This window comes from Gossypium hirsutum, chromosome A08 (assembly GCF_007990345.1).
Source record: "Gossypium hirsutum isolate 1008001.06 chromosome A08, Gossypium_hirsutum_v2.1, whole genome shotgun sequence".
NCBI lineage: Eukaryota > Viridiplantae > Streptophyta > Magnoliopsida > Malvales > Malvaceae > Gossypium > Gossypium hirsutum.
This window is the reverse complement of record NC_053431.1, coordinates 58,586,438-58,610,718: the sequence shown is the minus strand read 5'-3', so window position 1 is coordinate 58,610,718 and position 24,281 is coordinate 58,586,438. Positions and strand designations below refer to the sequence as shown.

Genomic DNA, 24,281 nt, shown 5'->3' with positions numbered 1-24,281 from the left:
GGTTCCAAAATTTTGACAGACAATGGTAATTTTCACGAAAACTCAATAAAACCTTAGAACTCTTTAACAAAACTTGAGGGAAAGTTTAGAAACCAACTAATCACATCAAAACAAGTTGAAAAACACTTTGAAACATCGTTTTCATTCAAAATCCTAAATTCCACCATTAACGATCCAATTTTCGGCATTTATTCAAAAAATTTGATTCAATAGATAAAAACCTAATTTAAAAGGCTAGATATCATCAAAAACTAATATGAAAACAAATCATTACCTTCGATGAGAGAAAAATGAATGTTTGGTTGAAAATCCAAAAAACCCACAAGTTTGAGAGATAACAAAATTAATAGTGTTTTGGTGTTTCTCTTTGAATTTGGGAGGGATTTGGTGTTTGGGATTTGATAGAATTCAAAAAGATTAGAGTTGGAAAGATCAAAATAGATGAATGAGGTTTGAGGTTTCAAGGGACGGCACAAATAGGTGAGAATGCTATTTTTTTTCTCTAATTGTCAAAATAGGGTGAAAAAGGGGGAAATTTGGGTTGATTTAAAACTTCATACATTTGCTTTAAAACTACTCTTAATTTAATTCCTTTTACAAAACAATCCTCTTTTTTAAAATTGAAGGTCTTTTCTACCTTATTTTCAAAAATTGATTTAACTATAAAAAAGCCATATACGAACACATTTTCGGTTTACCATGCTTCAAATTTTCAAACACATTTTGAACTAAAATTCCTAAATTACCCTCAAAACTACTAGGCTCAATTTTGAGGTGTGATAACGACCTTATTCTACGCACGTTTCATATCAACAACTTAAAAAAATACTAATATTTATAATTAAAATATCCATATTTTATACTGTAAAACATTTACTATAAAATATTTATAAATTGTAATATTTATTATTACAATATTAATATAAATATTGTTAATAATATATTAATAATATTTAAATTTTAAAACATTATTGTTAAAATTTATTATTAAGATAAGATTGCAATATTAAATGATTTATTAAAACAATAAATTATATTAGTTATATTAATAATTTACTATATTGTTAAATATAAATAATTAAATACGTATTTTAATAATATTCACCATTATGATTTTTTTATTAATATTTGATATTTTTAAAAATTAAAATAAAAAATTATTAATATAATAATGTTAGATTTAATTCAAATCAATTGTGATATAAAAATAAAATTACTCATAAGAGAATTTTTTTTTTAAAAAAATGACTTATCCTTTTGACAAGGGTAAATCAATTTAATTTTGATTTATTAGACCGTTTTCCATGAAACAAACACATAAAAATATAAAGAAGAAAAATAATTTCGTAAGTCATTTTCTTCGCCTAGAGGAAAATTCTTACTAAAACCTCAAGTTTTTAAAAATTTTAATTGTACATTTGAAAATTCTAACTAAACCCTAAAATTTAAAAATTATTATTAAATCTTAATTTTTTTTAAAACTTTCAATTAAACTAATTTTTTAATAATTTAAATTTTTATAAAACTTCTAAAATTTTTGAAAATGGTCACTAAAACTCTTTAAATTTTTTAAAAATTTTAATTAGATCTGATCCGCAGCTTTTATCCAATAGAGACTAGAAGTAAAACGACATCGTTTATATTACCGTTGACCGATGAGGTTCTTTCAAATCGATAATACGGAAATTAAATCACACATACCCTTCTTCTCGCATTGAATGCTGTTGCGATTCCCACAAAATCAGTTAGCAAAGACAAAAAAGAAAAAAAAAATGGAAGAAGAGAAGGCTGCAGCTTACTACGACGAGCTTACCAGGAAAGGTGAGGGAGCGGCCAGATTCAAGCGAGGCCTCGGTTTCTCCTCTTGCGATGATCAACACGATACGGTTCCTCAAAGAGGCACAACCTTTGTCTCTTCATCTTCATCCTTCCTCAGCAGTTTCGTCAGGGCCTCGAGTACTACCACCGCTTCCAAGCTTGAGAAAGAATCTCAACTTCAATCGATCCAACATAAGCTAAAGAAGAAGCCGGAAAGAGAAGCTAGGGTTTCGGCGAGAACCAACGTGGAGAGAGACGGAGATAAGCATTCGAGGAGGCGAAGCAGCAGCACGAGTAGGGAGAAATACTGGGAAAAGGATAGAGAGAGAAGGAAGCGGAGAAGGAGTAGGTCGCCTCGTAGAGATCGGAGGAGGAGTGGGAGTAGAGATCGCCGGAGGAGGAGTAGGTCGCCTTGTAGAGAAGGGAAATTGGAGCGGAGGAAGCGGAGCAGGAGTTTGTCGCCGCGGGAGTCATGGAGGTCAGAGAGGCATGGGACGAGAGAGGGGAAATCCAAGAAGGAGAAAAATGGAGCTGTTGATTATTCGCTGTTGATCCAAGGTTACGATAGTATGGTATGAAGTTTTTACAGTTTTTTCTGTTATATTCTTTTCTTTAATAGTCATATACAATGTATTATCTACTTCGTCTAGCTCGGTACATTTATGATTGTTGCTGGTTTTTTTGAAAGAATCGATGCCCTCACCGCTTATTCTTCTCTTTATCAAGTGGTATTATCGATTAAATTTAGCTAGATTTTTATGATTCAGTGTACGATAAGAAAGTTTGGCCCGAAGAGATTTGGAATTTTATTTTGGAAGCTATTAGTATGTCTTGGAAAACGAAAATAAAACAGAGTAATATTTGAGGACATCCTAATTAAGAGTAGAACTTGGTTTAATTCTATTTATTCTATTTGAATTATATGAACCTATTTTTTATTCAATTTGCCTGATATTGGGAAATTATTTTTCTGAAATTGGAATCTTTGATTCTAACTCCTTAACGGTAAGCATAATGAATTCTATGCCTTTATTTGTGATTGGTTCTCCATTGGTTCTTTATCTTATCTCAAAGACTAAAGGGTGACTTTGTCAAGTACATTTTGTCTGCTTGGATCTTTCTGTTTAAGGCCTTTGCTTTAAGGGGTGATGAAAAGGCATTTCTTTTGTGAACAGTTGCCTCCTGAAAGAGTTAAAGCCAAGATGAAACTTCAACTTGCTGAAGCAGGTAGTTTGTCCTATTTCTTTGGGATTCCATTTTATTGTTGCTTAAGTGTTATGGGCTTCCGGGAGTGCTATGCAGTGTTTCTTGTTTTGTTGATGTTTGATACTACCAACTTAGCATTATTTTGTTTATGAGGTGAACATCTTAGTTTATCTCTGGGAAATCAATGTGATCATAAGAAATCAAGTTTAGCTAGGGGTGTGCATTTGGTCAGTTCGGTTGATTATTTCACTTTTTGGCTTTTTAAGATTTATTGACTTATAAAAGAAAAAAAAAATATCAATTGTAGTTTACGAATTAGAAAATAAAAGAAAAAAAAGGAAAAAATAATTTTTGTAACTATTTCAAAAATAAAAATAGTATTATATAATAAACAAATTATTTATATTCTAATTTTTCTAGCAATGGGGGATTACTAGCCATTGCGAAATCCTTTTATCAAAAGCCTTAAATTCTCATCTCTAAGTTCTTATATTCTAAGATATCATATACATATATGTATTATCAATACTATTATTTAAACCTCTAGTTGAGTTCAAGTCAACTGGGCACCAACTCGGTTTGGAAAATTACGAAAATATCTTTTTGTATTTAGAATAAGTAATGTTATTCTAGGATACTTTAGTCTTTTTATTTATTTTTTTAAAAAAATTGAATAATAATTTGTATATGATGGAATTTGAACCCATGACTTTTGGGTCAATAAATCTTTAGCTTTACCACTCAACCAAAGCATTATCTTAAAATATTTTGTTTTATTAGTGAATATTATTTTGTGTTTCCGTTGGTTTAAAATAAATTCTTGCTGTTATGTCATCTAACTATACTGTTAATTATTAAAGACAGTGGCTGTAACCCCTCACTGGTCTTGCTAAATAAGAAGGTTTCCCTTCTGGTCTTTGTGTGTGAAGTTTTCCCCCATTCCTATATTAAGAGTTAAATTTTACATGCAGCTGAAAAGGATCCAACAACAGGCCCTGGTTGGGAACGGTTTGAGTTTGACAAAGATGCCCCTGTTGACGATGATGAAATTGAAGGTTAAACACCCATCCATATTGCCTGTTAATTGTATTTTAAAACCAGTTTTAGAAAAATCTATCAGGGTAATGTGATACTTTGGTCCATGGAAACATAGTTCCTTGCAAGTTGGTTTTTAGGTTTATAATCTCAGTGGATTGCTGTTTTCCTTCGGGTAGCTATTTAATAGGTATCTATGTTAAGTCTCATAAGTAATGATGCAGGAGCTTAATATATTTTATAATATTTTTTCACTTCAGTTTTATTTTATAATATTTATTTTAAGCATTAGATATATTTTGGACAGCTAGGAGTATTAGTTTTCTTTAGGGATTAAATCTAGGGTTAAGAATCAAACCTTATTTTCAAGAAGGTCTAGTAACCAGGGATTTAAATAGCGCTGGCAGATCGTGTCACATTTATCGCAATTGCAGGCTTAAGGGAGACTATTGTGGTCATCGCAATTGCGGGTTTAAGGGAGACTATTGCGGTCATAGCAATTGTGGCCTTAAGGGAGACTATTGCAGTCATGGAATTTTTTTAATTATTTATGATATTTTACTTTGTTTATTTATGGGTTAAAAATAATTTATTAATAATATAAGTATACCTAACAACATTTAAATAAATATACAAACAAAATATAAATTTATTTTTACTTCTACTTTCCCTTGTCTTTTCTGAGACTTGCACCTCTCCCTAAAACGATGCGTTATATATATATAACATTAAGAGAACACCTTGATTTTTTTTTAATTTGTTTTTTCTAACTTTCCTTTCTCTATCTTTTCTCGTTCCTTCTGTTATCTTGTTTGTACTTCTTTATCTAATCTCTTTGATAGCATCTCTCTACTCTCTTTCTCCGTCTTTTATCCTAAAAATCCCTGCATCCTTCACTTAGCCCCATAATCATGAAAAAATATAGTAATCTAGTTTTAATAATTTGAAAGTTTTATCAATGAGAAATAATTTTTTTTATATATTTTGAATTACTAAATAATTATCTATATTACATAGTATACATTATTAATTATTTATACTTGGTTAAGGATCAACCGATGATGATAACGAGTATATGTTGGAGAGAGAATAACTTAACAAATATGGGATGCTATAGAATTAGATAAATTGTTAATGATGTTTATTTTTCTTGTTAATTTATTAGTACTCTTATTGTTGAATAGTTTTTGAGGCTAAGGTATTATATAATGGCTTGATTTTAGGTTTGGTTACTTGTTTCTAGAATTTTTTCTCAAGTATTATATATAATTTTTATAATAATTAATATTTTTTAGAATTTAAAATTATGTAGTTGTATAATTACGTTTTATACTATCAAATATGATATAGGGAATTATAATATAATTACACTTTATTAGGGGAATTAAAATAACTACTAATTACTGGAGAGTAGTTACTGCCTTAGTAATTATAATTTCATTCAATTACTCTGTGGTGTCAAAATACACCTAATGGTTATCTGATCGATTTGCCTTTAGATATCTGTGGTGTCCAAATACACCTTTAATGGTTATGCGATCGATTTGCCTTCAAATTTTCATGTCAACCCAGTTTTTAATGTTTCTAACCTGTATTCTTTTGAGGGTTTCAATGGAGATATTGCTAAAATTTCAGACCAGGTGCACCGACTTCCTAAGGTTTAGATTGAGGTTTTTGAAGATGTGTTGGATGTTAAAGAAGTGAGGTTTAGAAGCGGTAATAACTATAGGAGATTTTTGGATGGCTAGGATTAGTTTTTAAGGCTTAAATCTAGGGTTAAGAATAAAACTTTATTTGCAAGGTCTAGTAACTTGCAAAAAAAAAAAAAAGAAGTCTGTTATAATAAGCTGTAACATATTTACAACCAGAACAACATTATTATCTTTGAATTAATTTAAGGAACTAAAGGTTTTCTTAAACCTCGAGAGTTTAAACTTCTTTCTACTTGTTTTTCAGTCCTAATTCTGCTAATTTACTGCTGTTTCCCCCCCTAATCCACGCCATATATGGGACTTAAAACAAAAAAATTCATATATACTCGGTGTCAGGAGTTGATCAAGGCTGAGCATAAAATGAAGATTATTGGTTTCCCCTAAATTTTTATATAAACTAAAGTTGCTTTCATCTCTTCAATTGAGAATGTCCCTAACTTAGTTTCGTAAGCTTCTTTCTTGCCATGCAACCGTGTAAGACTTTAGGCCCTTTCAAGTCTAAAATCCTGGGAGCATGTAAAGTCGTCTGCACCCTCTTCTGTTTTAGAACTTCAAATAAAGGATAAGTTGAGAACATATGTAACTTGAACTTTTGAGCTTTTACCTTAATTGAATTGAATGCCTGTTTAAGGAACTAAAGTTTCCTCTTTCCTCTTTTCTTCAAGTAATGACTTGATTTCGTATTTGTAAACTGTCAATGTTCAATATTAAAGGGAAACTATTATATAAGTAGAGTTCACAATGAAACACATGATTGTGAGTTTAAATGGTTGTCACTGAATATGTACTTCACATTTAAAGTTATATATTTGAGTGGACTTTGTGACCTTTAGCTTGATGTGCCTCCTTGTTAGCAGTTGCTGAAGATGATGCATCATTAGTGAAGCATATTGGTCAGAGCTTTCGGTTTTCTGCCATAGAGGTGTCACATCATTCCTTTGCATCTGTTAATCATTCAAATTCCAATAGATGTTCATGCATTGCAGTTCTGCTGTACGTCTGTTGTTTGAGTTTCGTGGGAGATGATTAATTCTATTGCTCTAGCATAACTGATGTGTTAATATGTAGAAAAGGAGGGAGGAGCAACTGAAAGGTGCTCATGATGAGGCCATTTTTGGCACATCAACGGCTTCTCTTTCTGTTACAGCAGATAGTGAACCAGAAGAGGAAAATCTTAAGAAGGATAGCAACGATAATGCTGTTGCTACTGGCCTCTTAAGTGAGAAGGTGAGTGGATTCGCGGTTGCTTTGCTTTTCAAGGATTTATTTGCATATTGCATGAGAGCAATATATGATTTAGTTATCTCCATGGTAGTAGGTGCTAGCAAAGCAACCAGGTTCGTGGCGAGATCGGGTTCGTAAAGCATAGAGAGGGAAGGGCAAAAAGATGCATTGTTTGACTCAACGATAGTGGATATTGGCAGTGACAAATGGTAACCATCTGCTTTCAACATCGCAGCAGGCGATCAGGTAGTCAATTGAGTTCTGAAAGCATATTCATCCAAACTGAAATTGTTCATTAAAAGCTATCCTCTGAGAAATTGAGTTCTGAAAGCTTTTGTGAAAAAGAAAATGTTTGGTGTACAAAATTTGTATTTTAAACATCTTCATGCGTTAAGAAATTCTATCATATGCATATGTGTGTGAGAACTATATATTTAAAACATAGAAAGTTTAAAAACAACATACAATAAATAATGAAATATATAGCTTGAAATTATTTCATATGTTATTATTAATTATGTATGATATTAAAATAACAAAAAATGGGTTAAATTTTGAGTTCAATAAAATTTAAACATGTAATTACATCATATTAAGAATATTAAATGTATTATATTTGTTTGTCACATGTTGTCATCAATGTTGAGTTATTGTTGAATTGATTTTAATTCTAACTCAATTAATAATATTATTTTGTATACAATTGATGGTGGGGATAAAGTATGCATAATACAATTGAAAGTGAAAGGTAAATATTATATAAAAACAAAACTTTGATTAGTGGGAAAGTTAATCTTTTATTGATGTAAATATTATGAGTTTAAATTTTTTATATATAAATTTTTTATTTTTTTAAAAATAAAGACGAAAGTACCTTCGGATAATATAATATATTTTAATTATAAGAGGTCATTTTGGTAATTTCCCTAATTGATTTTGTATCTAATTGACTTGTGATGCCAATTCGGCCAAAAGTAGGGTTATAAATGAATACAATGTTTGATGAACTACTTGTGAATTGTTCGTATGTTGTTTGTTCATATTTGCTTATTAAGTTATATGTATATGAACAAAAATTTTATTTTCATTTATTAAACGAACAAATTTGAACAAATTTTATTTAAACTCGTTTATAACATATATCTATTTATATAACATTTTATAACAACTATCAAGATCTATAATATATAACAACATATCTATTTATATAACAATATTTTTATAACAACTACCAAGATCTATAATATATAACAACATATCTATTTATATCACAATATTTTTTTAATAACTATCAAAATCTATAATATATCAATTTATATAACAATTAAACAACACTTTTTATAACAACTACCAAAATCTATAATAGATAACAACGTATCTATTTATATAATGTGATGAGTTCACCAAGCATTAATGAATGTTAATTATCCATTGACCGGTTAAAAAATCATTAAAAGTTATGAAAAGTAATAAAACTTTTTTAGAAAATTTTAAAATTTATTTAAAAATATATAAGATATAAAAAAAATTAAAATTTTTTTGGAAACTTACGGCAAGAGCCTTTTGGACTTCTCTTATTCTCACCGACCATCCTCCCCCCCCCCCAAAAAAAAAAAGTGACTGCTCTTTCCTATTCTTTCTTGTCAAAAATCTACAAAACCCAAAATAAAATTGCTTTGAAATTGAACCCTGATCAAGTTACATTGATTAAGCTAAATAATTATTTTGCAGATATCAACTTCATCAGGACATCTTTCTACCGCTCAACAATCCAACTTTTTCTAGTAAAAAAGAGTTCGGGCGAGACATTATCAGATCATTATGTGGTATACTATTTTCTTTTATCATGTTTAGTCATTTTCGATATTTTTAATTTTTTAATTAAAATATGTTAGTGTAGCTATTATCAGACGTTGTTATGATATAGTTGATTTTTCATTTGGGGTTGCTCAAAGAATGTTAGAAATCACCTTTTTGGATTTTGTTTGGCTTATTTTTGACCCATTTTTTAAACGTCAATATTTTTTTTCTTATCAATAAAACTAAACACGTACTTGGACTGAAATAAGATTAAAAACTAAACTAAACACATATATTAACAAATAATATCACTTATTTTTTCATATTGAGAAAATATAATCATTTATGTTAAATTTTATTTTTTATTCTATTTTAGTTAGGTACCTGCACTTTTTAACTTGTTTTGTGGTTTAAATGATTAATGGGCACTTTTATTTAGATTCACTGTTAAAGAATTTTTATGTGGATTTGATCGATTATAAAATTTAAACAATAGTATCAAATATATTCTTATATTATAATAATTATAGTATTTAAATTTGAATAAATTGTTACTTAATTCAACATAATATAATATTTTATAAGCATTTAAAATCAAAACATAAATCATCAATTTTTCTAAAAATACATATGTATGCTTAGTTTATAATGTCTGTATGTATTTTTTTTAACATATTTAACTAAAATTTTAAATTTGACAACTTCAAAATTTTGTATACATGCCACAAACTGAAATAATCAAGTTAAAAATATCAAATAGAAGCTTGATAGTGTGAGCCTTGAAGTTGATTCGTCGAACCAGTTCTACAAAATGAAAACTACAGAAAACAATAAATATAACAGAGTAAGCTTATATAGTTAGTAAGTTCATAAATACTTAAACAAATTCTTACCTCATTTTACAATTAAGTAAACAAATGTAACTAATTTAATACGTATTTCCTGTCAAGACATTTACAACAATAAGGTGAGCATTTCACATATCATTCAATTAGGAAAGATTCAACATATAAATCGTATTAACCAATTGATCATGTCAATTCATATTCATATTCCATTTCTTTTATGCACACAACTTTGTTACCAATATCGCATTTACAAGGTATGCATTTAATACGTATAACTATAAACTTTCCAGTCGTTTTAATATCGCTTCGAACAATTCTTAAACAGATAATCATTAATTATTCAATTTCATCACTTAACATTTCAATATTCATATAAACATATCATCTCCAAATAATTCATGAATTCAATACATATATATTTTCAACATATGGACCGATGAACTATACTAAACAGATACAGATACATGGGTAGCTACACCACACCAAAATGCTTGTAAGAGCTCAAACTACAACACACCAGAGCACCAAAGTGCAAAGCCCATAGGCATCATATAATCAGCATCAATACATCTCTCCACCACACCAGTATAACTTGGTAATCTGCAACAATTGCTGGATTCTAGTATATTCAGTAATATCTTCGTACCATCACATATATCCCGTATAGCATGCAAATAACCCTATTGGCATGCCAATCGTATTCTGATAGTTTACTACATTCAAACAGGCATTTATCAGATTTCATAACATTGTAACTCGGAAGCACTTCAAAAATTATTCCAATACACTTGCTGTAATTTGATTATTTTCTTTCCGAAACATATAAATTATATGTATTTATTCATCATATTTCAATTAAGTCTTACTCACCTTACATACAACCGTAACCAGTTAATATCATCAATTCAATATTAATAATTCAACCTCAAATTAATTAACTAATTCTTAATAGAACATAACTATTCTATGAACTTACCTAAGATACGTAATCGGTTGACTCGTAGGGACTAATCCGCGATTTTCCCTTTTCTTTTGTTATCCTCCGAACGATTCAATTCTTGATCTATATAATGACTAAATTTAATATATCAAATTCAAATACATATTCAACTTATTTATGTGCATGTGACCCTTAATTTTTCATTATTTACATGTTTTCCTTGAACTTTTACATTTATTCCAATTTACTCCCTAAACTCGAAATTCTAAATTTATCAAAATTTCACAATTTCCCATGCTAGTTGAATTTCTTCCTATACTAGTATAGTCCATAATTATTCAAAATTCACAAGAATTCCATGCAAATTTTGATATTTTAACAAATTAGCCATTTAATTAAAAACTAAAATAAATCACTTCACAAACTAATCCTAATCAACAAACAAAGACTACAAATTCATCATTTAGCATAAAAAATAACTAAGATTCATTAATGGTAAAGTCCAAAATCATTACCAGTTTCAAAAATGGAGGTATGGGTTAGCTGGACCTAGTTGTAGTGATCTCAAAAAACATAAAAATTACGAAAAATCGACTTTGGAAAGCTTACCATGCATGGCCAATTGTCTAAATGTATTTGAAGCTTTTTGGTTTCTTCAACAATGGTGGTGTTTTGGTATTGAGGGAAAAACATGAATAAAGACCAATTTTTTTTCATGTTTTTATTTTAATTAAAATTTAACTTAATTAAAAAAATATACTATAAAAATATGCACTAACCGTACAAGCCATTTCATTATGGTCTAACTGCAACATAAGGCCTTCCAACCATGGTTTTATGTAAATTAAGCATAAATAAATTAATAGTGACTAACTTTTGCAACTTTTACAATTTAGTCCTTTTTCTTCAATTAACTATCTAGACATCAAAATTTCTAGACCAAATTTTAATACACCTATATAATCACTCTATAAATATTTAGTAAAAATATTTACTGGCTTGATTTACAGAAACGAGGTCCCGATACCTTGTTTTCCAAAACCACTTAACTCTAGGAGCAACCACTTGAAATTAACTATTCATTCAATTAGTAAAAATTATCATATTAAAATTAAATATACTACTACATTCGACTCGTAAATATCAAATAATAATATTTACGGATTCATTCGTCGGATTTGTGGTCCCAAAACCACTATTTTTGATATTACTGAAAAATGGGTTGTTACAAGATGTGAGTTAGTCGGGTGTTGTTAATGGATCAAAGTGTGATGTCTTACATAGTGTCAATGCATAAAAAGTTGGTCAAGTGAGTTTGGGTCTGTTTACCATGGTGGAGTCTAAAGAGGTCTGTCGGGACTTTAAATACGACTTCTGAAAGGAAAAGTCCATGACCATGGTACTTTCTGAAAGGAACATGTCCCCGGATGATGATGGGCAAACCTCAAATAACATGAATTTAGGAAACTCCATATCGTTAATACGTAGGACAGAAAGCCTTAGTTGCGTAATATGAAAGAAAGCCTTTGTGGCAAACTTCATAAGGAACGCCTTCGTGGTGCACTTTTAAGAAACGCCCTCATGGCGAACACTTAATTCTTAGTGGCATGTTCTATCTGATTGCCGGTAAGTTGTATTTTGCCAAGTCAAGGTGGTGTGAACTGTCAGAAATATCTGGTAAGTTATGAATCTGAATGTTTGTCTCTATGATAGGATATAAGTTAGTTCTAGTAGATCTGTAATATGTATAACCGTGATAAGGTATTGATGTAACACCCCTAACCTGTATCCGTTGTTGGAAAGGAGTTACGAGGTATTACCAGATGAAACATAACTTCCGAATAATCATATGCATAATTTTATTGAAACTCTTAAAACAATAATTATTAATATAAATAAAACTAAATTAATCTCTTTGCAAATCATATTGTGGTACTTTCTAAACACATAATCAGATTTATAATTCATAAGCAATAAGCACCGAACATATCATTTTATCACATTGCATTTGTTCATACCATAAATATAATATAATACTACAATCTATAAACACATATATAAGACATAATAAATAAAGATATTCAAACACATCTCATTTTTTTTTGGCAAGTTCCATTTGGCACCATTTAGAAAATAACAAACTTAATTCCTTATAACTTAAAGTACTATTCATTTAGTCACTTTACAAAACCTTAGCCGTATATAGTAATTCATATTTCAATGTCCACTTTTAACTTGCTAAATCCCTTTGCAAGCATATATTCTTACATAGAACTAATTCCAAACATTATCCAAAATTTTCATATCACATTAATAACAATACAACTATGTATTTGCAATGTAACAAACTTCATATTCAAGACCAATTCAACAAATACATATTCAACTAAGCACATACAATTATATATAAATCAACCCATCACTTCATATACTTATATGTTATATAAATACCAAATCGTGATTAATTTACCAACATAATTCTTATCCATTTCTTTACTTAATGAAAGAATTTTAATAAGCTAACACATCCATTATATATAAATGTCATGTCTTAAACATATATCTCTTACGCGGAAATAATTATTAATAAACTAACATAATTTAAAAACACACAACAAAGCATCCAAATTTACTAGTCAAATGGTCAAAACCCAAATACAATTGTCAAATATAAACAAGTTAAATTCATATGCTTTAAAATAAATATAGGAATTATACTTTTTCCAAATCACAAGACCATGTTAAGTCATTTTATATTCGGCTATTCAATGAAAGTACACTATAAATCAAATTTTATACCTATCATTATAAAACCAAAGTTTTAGCCATATATGCACAAAATCCCATTTCTCAATAAAACCAAATACAAGACATATTTGAATCAATAAACTCATGATTAAAATATCAAACATAACCATACCTATATATACCAAAACCAAATCAACCAAAACCACAACCAAACATTAAGCCAAAGCATAAATTCTAAGATTAACAAAATAGACAAGCTATTTTCGCATGGCTTATACATATATATACAACTTCAACCATATTCGAAAAGTAGTATAGCCTATACATGCCATAGGTTTCTAATTCAACTTTTAATAGTATCGAAAGCAGTCAATAGTGTGATAGACTTCGCTGATGATCCCCGAGCCTGCAACTAGTCTCCAAAATGTATAAATAGAAGTAAAAATACACACACAGAGTAAGCTATCTTAGCTTAGTAAGTCATAAACAAATATTAAATCAATAAAAAAAATAATTTAATAAGACATAACCAAAGCATACTTGTAAATTCAAATATCCACATATAACTAAGCATGAATTAAGTTTTGCCCAAACATGCATTCGTTCTTTATCCAAAATCATCTTTCCTACTCAATATCAATAAAAATTTCACTTGACCGAATACATACTATCATAATACATTTATACAATTCATATTTCCTTAGTCATAATTTCACATTCAATTACCATATAGACAAATGCACATACAAACTTTGGCATAAGTATGAAATTCACATTTCCATATTGGTATGTGATATTCGTGACAGGTTTTAAATATTTATGAATGAATCGTTCTTGAGACTAACTTATTATCACGATTAAGGAAAGTGTACCTATCGAACAGTAGTATAGTTTAGCAAGACCGGATTGCTAAACCTAAAGGAACCACGAGTACTAGTATTTACTTCCTTTTTATTATCTAGCCTAAAAATTAAGAGGTTTTGTTATCTAAACTAATTACTAAACTAAGAATGCACAGAAAAAAAATTTGGGAAAATACTTTTGGGAAAATTCGATTGATTAAGACAATACCTAAGGAAAAATCCACCTAGACTTCACATGTTATTTGACTCTGAATCAGACGATTTATTCATTTGACTTGATCCGTAGAAATCCCTAAGTTATATTATTATCTCTCACGAGACAATAACGTCTAACCCTAGGTTGAATAATTGAAATCTCTTTCTAATTAACACCCTAAAATTGCATTAACTCGATCTATGGATTCCCTTATTAGGTTTCACCCTAATCTGACAAGATCTTGTCACCCTATCTCTAGAAGCGCAATCAACTCCGCTTAATTATGACAATTTTACTCTTAGACAGGGTCTATTCCTCCTCTGAATAAGATCTTAGCTTGAATCAATATCCTGGAATATTATAACAAGGATTAAGAACACATAATTAAGAACAAATCAAATATTTATCATACAATTCAGATAATAATAACAAGATCTGTCTTAGGTTTCATTCCCCTTAGGTATTTAGGGGGTTTAGTTCATACTTATGAAAGAAAACATCTCAAAAGCATAAAGATAACAAAACATAAGAAAACCCAAAACTCCTGAAGGAACTTAAAGGGAGATCTTCAGTCTTGATGATGAATCTAGCTTCTGCGATGGATCAATTGGCTTACCTTGAGTAATTCCTTGCTTCCTACCCTGCGTCCCCCCTCTAAGTTCCTCCTATGGTGTTTAAATAGGCTTAAGAATGCCTAAGACCCCTCAAAATTGGCCTTTTTCGAATAGGGTTATACTTGGGCTCGGCAGGGACATGCCTGTGTGCGATAACTCTAGCCCGTGGTCAAGGCTGTTGAACAGGCACGGGCGTGTAGTCTACCCGTGTAAGTCGTGCTTCGATCCTGCCAAAGGAACACGGCTGTGGGATACACTCGTGCGAGAAATGGGCCGAAAATGGAGAAACCATCCATTAATGCGCTAAGCATGGGATAAAAATATGTAGAAATTACGGTTTATCAAATACCCCCACACTTAAGCATTTGCTTGTCCTCAAGAAAAATCCTCAACTCATAATCAAAATAAATTCTTCTCAATTTATAACCCTATCAATAATATCTCAAAATAATCCATAAGTATTCATACATTGAAAATTCAACTAAGAGTACATCAAAGTTTCAAACATTCCAAGTTGAGCATTTTATCACGAAAACATAGGTGTCTCCCCTTATCTAAGTGATTACCTTTGATCAAAATATCACAGACTTTAACATCCTCACTAAAGATTCACTCTAATCACTTGAGGTGTTTAAGGACATCAATTAAAGCACACATTAGTCAATATGAAAAGCTATTGCCATAGGCTTGCTTGAAAATCAAATTCCACCACTATATATTGAGCTGATACATTAATCAAAAAGGGTTTTTAGAGGGTTGTAACGTGGCTTTGTTAGGGGGTGTGGTCACAAGCTGAAAGAAGAGGTTAGAATCGAGATTTAATTGAAAAATTACATAGCTAGAAAAATAACTAGTCATCAATTGAATACAAGTGAGCTTCTTATCAGAATATGGAATTAACACTCAAGCTCAAAAATGACGAATTACTACTAATATGTATGTAAGTATTGTTTTTTTTAAAGAACAAGTTAAATATTTAGAAGAACAAAACATAGTTAAGCAATTTGTTCAAATCAAATCTCGACAAAAATAGGGATCAAATTGGGGGATTTCAACAATAATGGGTTATGGGTTAATATTGAGGGTAAATCAATTAATGGTTTGTTAGGCTCAAAGGGGTTCACTAAGGGTCAATTATGAAGGTAAGCTTTTATGGAGTGAGTGGGTTAAACCTAAGTGCCTTTATCATCTTGACATATCAAATCAAATGGTGTGGTCTTGACATGCATAATCAAGCAAGTTCTAGAATAACAAATCAATACTGACGCACTCATAATAAAAGTGAGCATGAAAGAAATAAAATATGCTCTAAAGCCTCAAGATCTCACAAAAATTATGGATTTTTGATGTTTAAACTTGTGAATTTCAACTCATGATAATACCTAAACTTAGGGAAACAACCTCAAAGTTTATAATTCCTCCAAAATTAACTTATCATGCTGGATTTCCTAATGTCTTAAAGTTTAAACAATCAATGCATAAATGCCTATGTTTTAATTCAAGACATATCAATAAAAATCATAAATTAATTAAAATTCATTCTAATAGTGATATGAGTGATTCACGTGAGAATAAGACATAATTCAGGGATTTCTGATAATGATATAAAAGACCCCCCCACACTTAAGATGTACATTGCCCTCAATGTACAAAGATAGATATATTGAAAAAGATAGATATATAAATAATCATAAGATAGGGAGAAAAGTGAAACTTCCTGAATGATGAATGAACTCTTTGAATTGGAGTTATGGAGAATAATCGGTCAAGGCAATGATGAGATTGGAAAAGGATACTCCGGTGGTGGTAGAGGTTCATTAGTCCATAAGTCCTTTCCTAGTGGAGTTTTTGGTTCTTATGCGATGATGAGCTTTGGAGCTCTTTATAACTGTGATAAAATCAGGAACTCTTTAGGAAATATAATGGAGCATAATTACTCGTAATGAAATAGCCGAAAATAAAAATTGTAAAAACTCAAGATAAAATAGTATTAAAAGGAAATAAAAAGTAATTTCAAAATATAAAGATAAAAATAATATAAATAATAGGTGTTTTTAGAGAAATTAGGGTACACGATCGTGGGGCACGCCCGTGTGCCTTCATTTTAGCCCGTGCGTTTCGTGGTTTTCAAAATTGGGCGCATTGGTGTACACGGCCATGTTGCATGGCCGTGTCAATCTTCGTTTGCTTCTCCCATGCCGTGTATATAGGCACACGCCCGTGTTATTTTAACAGTGTCGACCATGGGGCTAGGCACGGGCGTGTCGAATGCCTGTTCTAAATTCACAGGTTTGCCCACGGTTTCAAAACACGGGCATGTCGCACGCCCATGTTATTTTGGCAGTTTTGCCCACGGCCATGTCGCACGGCCATGGCAACTTATCGCATCCCGCGCTGGGGAAAAATTTTTGCCCTGTTTTCACACGACCGTATCCACGACCGTGTTGCATCCCGTGGTATGTGCACGACCTACGACACGCCCGTGTGCCTGGCCGTGTGGTTCTAAAAATCCTGTGTTCAGTGACTCAATTAGTGAATTAAATGTTAAATACTAAAATTTAAAGAAGTTAACACCGTTAGTGCTCGGGGTGCCTCCCGAGAAGCACTTATTTATAGTCTTAATGTGACAGCCCTATGTTTGACCCTAGTCGGAAAGTGGTTTCGGGACCACAAAACCGAATCACAAAAATAATTAACCGTTATATCTTATGCTTATTGTATGTAAAATTTATTAAATAGGACTTATGTGAGACAATTGTGAAATGTGACAGGTAATTTTAAATATGGTCTACTAATGCATGTTAAAAAAAATGGACTTGCATGTCAAATTATCCATTTTTCTTTAGTGGCCGGCCATGTAGTTGATTCATATATATTATATGTATATTATATTAACATTAATTTAAACTAAATGAATTAAAGAATAAAAATAAAAGAATAATGGCTTAGTGGGGAGGAGAAACAAAAGTTGGTTCATCCTTTGATTTCTTTGGCCGAAAATTTCAAGAAGAGAAGGGGGGAAAACAAACATTCGGCTACCCCTTCCTAGCCTTGATTAAGCTCAAGAGCATAGAGGGGCAACCTAAGATAAGGGAAAAGCTAAAGTCGCGGAATAGCCAACCCGAAATTTGTTCAGAAAGATACAAGGTAAGTTTTGAGTAATCGCCTTTAGTATAAAATTTATAATGCCTTGACATATATATACTACATGAATTTTGATCTTTTTGGTTCTATTTGAATTAAGTTGAATGGTAAATTAGGGTTAAGCTTGATTGATGAAAGGTACGTGTGATATTCATGCATGATTTTAAGCTGAAATGAAATAATGGTGTTCATAAGAAGCTCATGTCCGAATGTAGCCAATGGCTACTAATAATGTGAAATGTTCTATAAAATGTGTTAGAATACGATAAAAAAAACATGTTATTTGATGTGGAATTGTATCCGGGCTTAAAGACCCACAGGCTTCGTGCTGGAATTGTATCCAGGCTTAAAGACCCGTAGGCTTCGTGCTGGAATTGTATCCGGGCTGAAAGACCCGCAGGGTTCGTGCTGGAACGACATCCGGGTTAAAAACCTGTAGGCTGTGCTAAATATGTGTTTCGAGTCCTAAGACTTGATAGGACCGGTGTCAGTAAGTTAAGTATGATTACGACATTGAATATCCGTGCGAGTAAGTATTATATATATTATACCTGCTAAGGTACGTATTACGTACTCATAAGTGAATTAACTTCAAAACGAATTATTAGTATCAAAGAATGGTATATATATATGTGAGTGTGTGTATATGTATGTGAATGGATACCGTATTTATGAATAAGAGAATGACTTATTTGGTCAATGTATGTCATTGTAAAAGCATGTGTCTTAAAGAAATTTTATGAACCATATAGTATAGTGAAATATGTACTGAGAATTTTCTTGTGTATTCATGTATATATATATATTCGGCCAATGGGTTATAATTAATGTACTTGTGAGTTTTTGGCCAAGTAATTTACAAATTAAATTTGGGTTCTTGTGATACTTAATGTTAGATTTTAAATGATACGTTTTAATTGTTTGAAACACTTAAAACTTACTAAGCCTCGAAAGCTTACTCCGTTTTATTTTATTTCTTTGTTTTATAGATTGTCAATTTTGGCCACCGACTCGGGGATCATCAGCAGTTCATCATACTATCGATCTTTTTGGTACAGTTATATTTTGGCCTTGGTATGGCATGTATAGGTTAGGCCGGTGACGGTTATGTTTTGTATTGTAAATATTTTAGCCATATGAAAATGTCATTTATATAACTTAAAGATCAGTATGTCTCAGCTTAATTTCTGTCTTTGTTGATTGATTATATAGACAAAAAAAAATTTAATTGTTTGGCGCGGTAATACCTCATAGCCTAAACCGGCAATCGGACTCGGGCTAGGGGTGTTACACTTAAGCTGGACTTACCTTTGTTTTGCATGGTCAGGGTGGTACGAGTAGTTTACATCCTCATCCCTGCTATCAACTTTATCAACATAAGGTTTAAGACGAGTATTGTTTACCTTAAATGTGTCAAATTTGGGATGAATTACCTTGACTGTACCGTATGGGAAAATACTGAGTACTGTAAGAGGAATTTCTTCATTAGGTTCAGAAGTGGCAATGCGAGGATCTGCTGCATCTAGTAGTACTTTGTCTCCAACCTTAAGTTGATTTGGTGAGGTATTGAGCTTGTCCTGGCTCGATTTTGGTTTATCGGGTGTTCTCGATTTCTGTGTCCGCCATTCATCTAGCTCCTCAATTTGTAGCCTTCGTTCTTCATAGATAGGTCTTTTATTGTAATTTGAACATGGCTCATATGTGTTCTTCGAAACTGTTTCCTGCATAGAGGGTTTCACCACATGATCAGTACTAGTAGAATGATTTATACAACCACCTTCGATTTTTGATGTGTTACTTGAATTACGAGCTTGAAGGGTGATTGTTTTGTCTCCCACACGAAGTGTGAGTTCACTTGTACCAACATCAATAATGGTTCTAGCAGTCGCTAAAAAGGGTTGTCCTAAAATTAAAGGTGCGTTACTATCCTCTTCCATGTCTAGAACAACAAAGTCTACTAGGTATATAAATTTATCGATCTTAACAAGAACATCTTCAATGATACCTCTAGGAAATCTAATAGTTTTATCAGCCAGATAAAATGCTCATCCTAGTTTGTTTGGGTTTCCCAAGACCTAGCTATTTAAACATTTTATAAGGCATAACATTGATGCTTGCCCCTAAGTCAGCCAATGTATTATGAACATCTAAACTACCAATTAAACAAGGAATCGCCAAACTCCCTGGATCTTTCAATTTATTGGGTAGCTTATTCTGTAATATGGTTGAGCAAACTGCATTCAACTCCACATGCGACGCCTCATCCAACTTTCGTTTATTTGTTAAAAGCTCCTTTAAAAATTTGATTGCATTTAGCATCTGCGAAAGAGTTTCAATAAACGGTAAGTTAATATGTAACTTTTTTAATAATTTAAGGAATTTACCGAATTGTTCTTCTGTACGGTCTTTCCTTGTACCGTTTGGGTATGGCACACGGGGTTTGTACTCTTTACTTACTGGTTTTTGGTCATTGTGGTCCACCTCACCTTTATCTTGACTTACCATAATGTCTTGCTTCTGTTCTGGTGCAGGCTCAACTAACCCTTCCTTGTCATGAGTGGTAATCGCATTGAGTTATTCCCTTGGGTTAGGTTCTGTGTTACTCGGCAGGCTACCTTGTGGTCATTCAGAAATCAGTTTGGTGAGTTGGCCGATCTGAGTTTTGAGCCATTGGATTGATGCTTGTTGATTTTTAAGGGCTGTCTCGGTATTCTGGAAATGAGTTTCTGACACCAAGATGAATTTTGTTAGCATCTCCTCAAGGTTCAGCTTTTTCTCTTGTTGGTAGGGTGGTTGTTGGAAGCCTGGAGGTGGTGGTCTCTGATTCCCTTAGCCTCCCCATGAGAAATTTGGGTGGTTTCTCCATCCTGCATTATAAGTATTATTATAAGGATTATTTTGAGATCGAAGATTATTACCCATGTAATTTAACTGCTCGTTCTCCATGTTGTAACCATAGGGTGAGTAATCTGAATTGCTTGGTCTACATCCACTTGCTTCACACTGCATTACTGGGTGAATCTGTGAAGAACTAAGAAAACATCAATTTTCTTATTCAAGAGTTCTACCTGATTAGAGAGCATGGTGACCAAATTGATGTTATAAACGCCGGCTGTTTTCGTTGGCTTTGTCCTTATGACTTGCCATTGATAATTATTCAGTGATATCTCTTCTATAAATTCATAGGCATCTTCAAGTGTCTTATTATTGATGGTTCCGCCAGCACTGCATCAACCATTTGTTGAGTCGAAGGATTCAGGCCATTATGAAACGTTTGAACCTGTAGCCAGAGTGGTAACTCATGGTGAGGGCATCTTCTCAAGAGGTCCTTGTATCTCTCCCATGCACCATAGAGTGTTTCTAAATCCATCTGTACAAAAGAAGAGATATCATTACATAATTTAGCCGTTTTAGCCGGCAAAAAATATTTTAATAAAAACTTTTCGGACATTTGTTCCCAAGTAGTGATTGACCCTCGTGGTAACGAATTCAACCACTATTTAGCTTTGTTTTTCAATGAAAAATGGAATATTCGAAGGCGAATGGCGTCATCAGAAACGCCATTAATTTTAAATGTATCACATAGTTCCAAAAAGTTTGCCAAGTGAGCGTTAGGATCTTCGTCCTGCAAACCATCAAACTGAACAAATTGCGGTATCATTTGAATTATGTTAGGTTTCAGTTCAAAAGTATTTGCAGCTACAATGGGTCTAACTATGCTCGATTCAGTTCCTGTTAAAGAAGGTTTAGCATAATCATACATAGTGCGCGGAGCAGGATTTTGATTAATAGCAATCGCAAGAGGTAGTGGATTTTCTTGGTTTTCAGCCATCTCTTCTATTGTGGTTGAAGTATCGTCCTCTTGCTCTTCCTCTGTGTATCGTAAGCTTCGCTTTATTTCTCTTTGGTTTCTGCAAACTGTGCGATCGATCTCACTATCGAACAGTAATGGTCCTGACGGGTTTCTTCTGGTCATAAACTAGAAAAACCTGTCAGAAGAGAATAAATGAAGAATTAGAAAAGAAAATAAAAATTTAAATTGCAATAAAAGTAAAATGGCTAAAGTAATAAAAATCGAGTGTTCCTAATATCCTAGTTCCCCGGCAACGGCGCCAAAAACTTGGTACGTGATATTCGTGACAGGTTTTAAAGATTTATGAATGAATCGTTCTTGAGACTAACTTATTATCACGATTAAGGCAAGTGTACCTATCGAATAGTAGTATAGTTCAGCAAGATCGATTGTCGAACCCAAAGGAACCACGAGTACTATTATTTACTTCCTTTTTATTATCTAGCCTAAAAATTAATAGGTTTGGTTATCTAAACTAATTATTAAACTAAGAATGCAAAGAAAGAAAATTTGGAAAAATACTTTTGGGAAAATTCGATTGATTAAGACAATACCTAAGGAAAAATCCACCTAGACTTCACATGTTATTTGACTCTGAATCAGACGATTTATTCATTTGACTTGATCCGTAGAAATCCCTAAGTTATATTATTATCTCTCTCGAGACTAATAACGTCTAACCCTAGGTTGAATAATTGAAATCTCTTTCTAATTAACACCCTAGAATTGCATTAACTTGATCTATGGATTCTCTTATTAGGTTTCACCCTAATCCAACAAAATCTTGTCACCCTATCTCTAGGTGCGCAATCAACTCTGCTTAAGTATGACAATTTTACTCTTAGAATTCCTCCTCTGAGTAAGAGCTTAGCTTGAATCAATATCCTGGAATATTAAAACAAGAATTAAAAACACATAATTAAGAACAAGTCAAATGTTTATCATACAATTCAGATAATAATAACAAGATCCGTCTTAGGTTTTATTCCCCTTATGTATTTAGGGGGTTTAGTCCATACCTATGAAAGAAAACATCTCAAAATCATAAAGATAACAAAACATAAGAAAACCCAAAACTCCTGAAGGAACTTGAAGGGAGATCTTCAGTCTTGATGATGAATCCGGCTTCTGAGATGGATCAGTCGGCTTCCCTTGAGTAATTCCTTGCTTCCTACTCTGCGTCCCCCCTCTAAGCCGTGTTGATTTCCCACTTGGGTCTATTTTCTCCGTTTTCGGCCCGTTTCTCACTCTTTTTACTCTCCTACACTCACCTAAGTATGGAACATGAAATTAAAGTATTAGGAGCATCGAATTCACCAAATCTAAGGAGAAACCATCCATTAATGCGCTAAGCCTGGGATAAAAATATGTATAAAATACGGTTTATCACATATCATACATATATATATCGTTAAACCAAATATGACCAATCATATACTTAAACATATGGTTTCATTCACTTCATTCATAGCTCAATTCTTAATTCAAATATTATCTCAATGGCATTGATAATTTATTAAGGCATAACCAAGCCATACTTATGCAATTTAATTACCAAACATTTATCTATACATAAATTATAACATTTCCAAACACACATTGATTCATTAACATGTTTAATATCACATAAACCTTATTGTGCCGAATATATATACTTCCTATTAAACACGTTCAAGGTTCACATTTCAAATACTTACTAATCGAATGCACATATATCCTTTAATATCAATATGAATTTCACATTTCAATTTATTCTTCATGTAACATTAGGACGAATATAAGCTCAAAAATCAAACATTAATATTGCATACTTATACATTAATCCACATATAGATTTTCATATACACAATCACTACTATTAACGTCATTTATAACTTGTATCACATATCAAACAATCAACTTACCTTATTTTCGAAAAGGTAATAAATTGTCACATACCTGTTCACTTTAACTTGTTTCCACATTCATTCGTAACTTATCCTTGCCCGTTGAACTATTAGGAATTAAAAAGGATACTCAGATTATAACACATATCATACAATGCCAACATCCTAGACGTGGTCTTACATGTAATCACATGTCGATGCCACTCTCCCAGATAGGGTCTTACACGAATCACAATTACAATACCGATGTCTCAAACATGGTCTTACTCAAAATCACATATCGATGCCAACATCCCAGACGTGGTCTTCCATGAGAACACATATCGGAAATCCTATGTCATGACATATGTACCTTAGCTATTCCTAAGGTTCGTAAAGGGCTTATCGGACGTCA

The 24,281-nt window shown here is 31.9% G+C and overlaps 1 protein-coding gene and 1 non-coding gene across 3 annotated transcripts; both read left to right on the top strand.

The window, feature by feature from the left end:
- Positions 1-1,673: 1,673 nt before the first annotated feature.
- On the top strand, positions 1,674-7,407 carry LOC107945936 (arginine/serine-rich protein PNISR). Of its 2 annotated transcripts, none has more exons than XM_016880105.2 (6): positions 1,674-2,390; positions 2,994-3,045; positions 3,996-4,079; positions 6,629-6,693; positions 6,840-6,998; positions 7,090-7,407. In XM_016880105.2, exons 1-6 carry the CDS (start codon positions 1,719-1,721, stop codon positions 7,138-7,140), a joined length of 1,083 nt encoding a protein of 360 aa, XP_016735594.1. In that variant the 5' UTR covers positions 1,674-1,718; the 3' UTR covers positions 7,141-7,407. The 2 variants fall into 2 exon arrangements, with proteins under 2 accessions (XP_016735594.1, XP_016735599.1); XM_016880110.2 differs by having other exon boundaries at positions 1,675-2,390; positions 7,087-7,407.
- A 14,037-nt stretch (positions 7,408-21,444) lies between these two features.
- Positions 21,445-21,551, top strand: LOC121205545 (small nucleolar RNA R71). Its single transcript, XR_005900621.1, has one exon. It is a non-coding gene; the product is annotated as a small nucleolar RNA R71 (small nucleolar RNA).
- The last annotated feature ends 2,730 nt before the right edge of the window (positions 21,552-24,281 follow it).

Coding starts and splice junctions, on each gene's coding strand:
- LOC107945936 (XM_016880105.2), top strand. CDS start 1,719: ATGCTGTTGCGATTCCCACAAAATCAGTTAGCAAAGACAAAAAAGAAA. Junction 3,046..3,995: donor ACTTCAACTTGCTGAAGCAG/GTAGTTTGTCCT, acceptor TTTTACATGCAG/CTGAAAAGGATCCAACAACA. Junction 4,080..6,628: donor TGACGATGATGAAATTGAAG/GTTAAACACCCA, acceptor CCTTGTTAGCAG/TTGCTGAAGATGATGCATCA.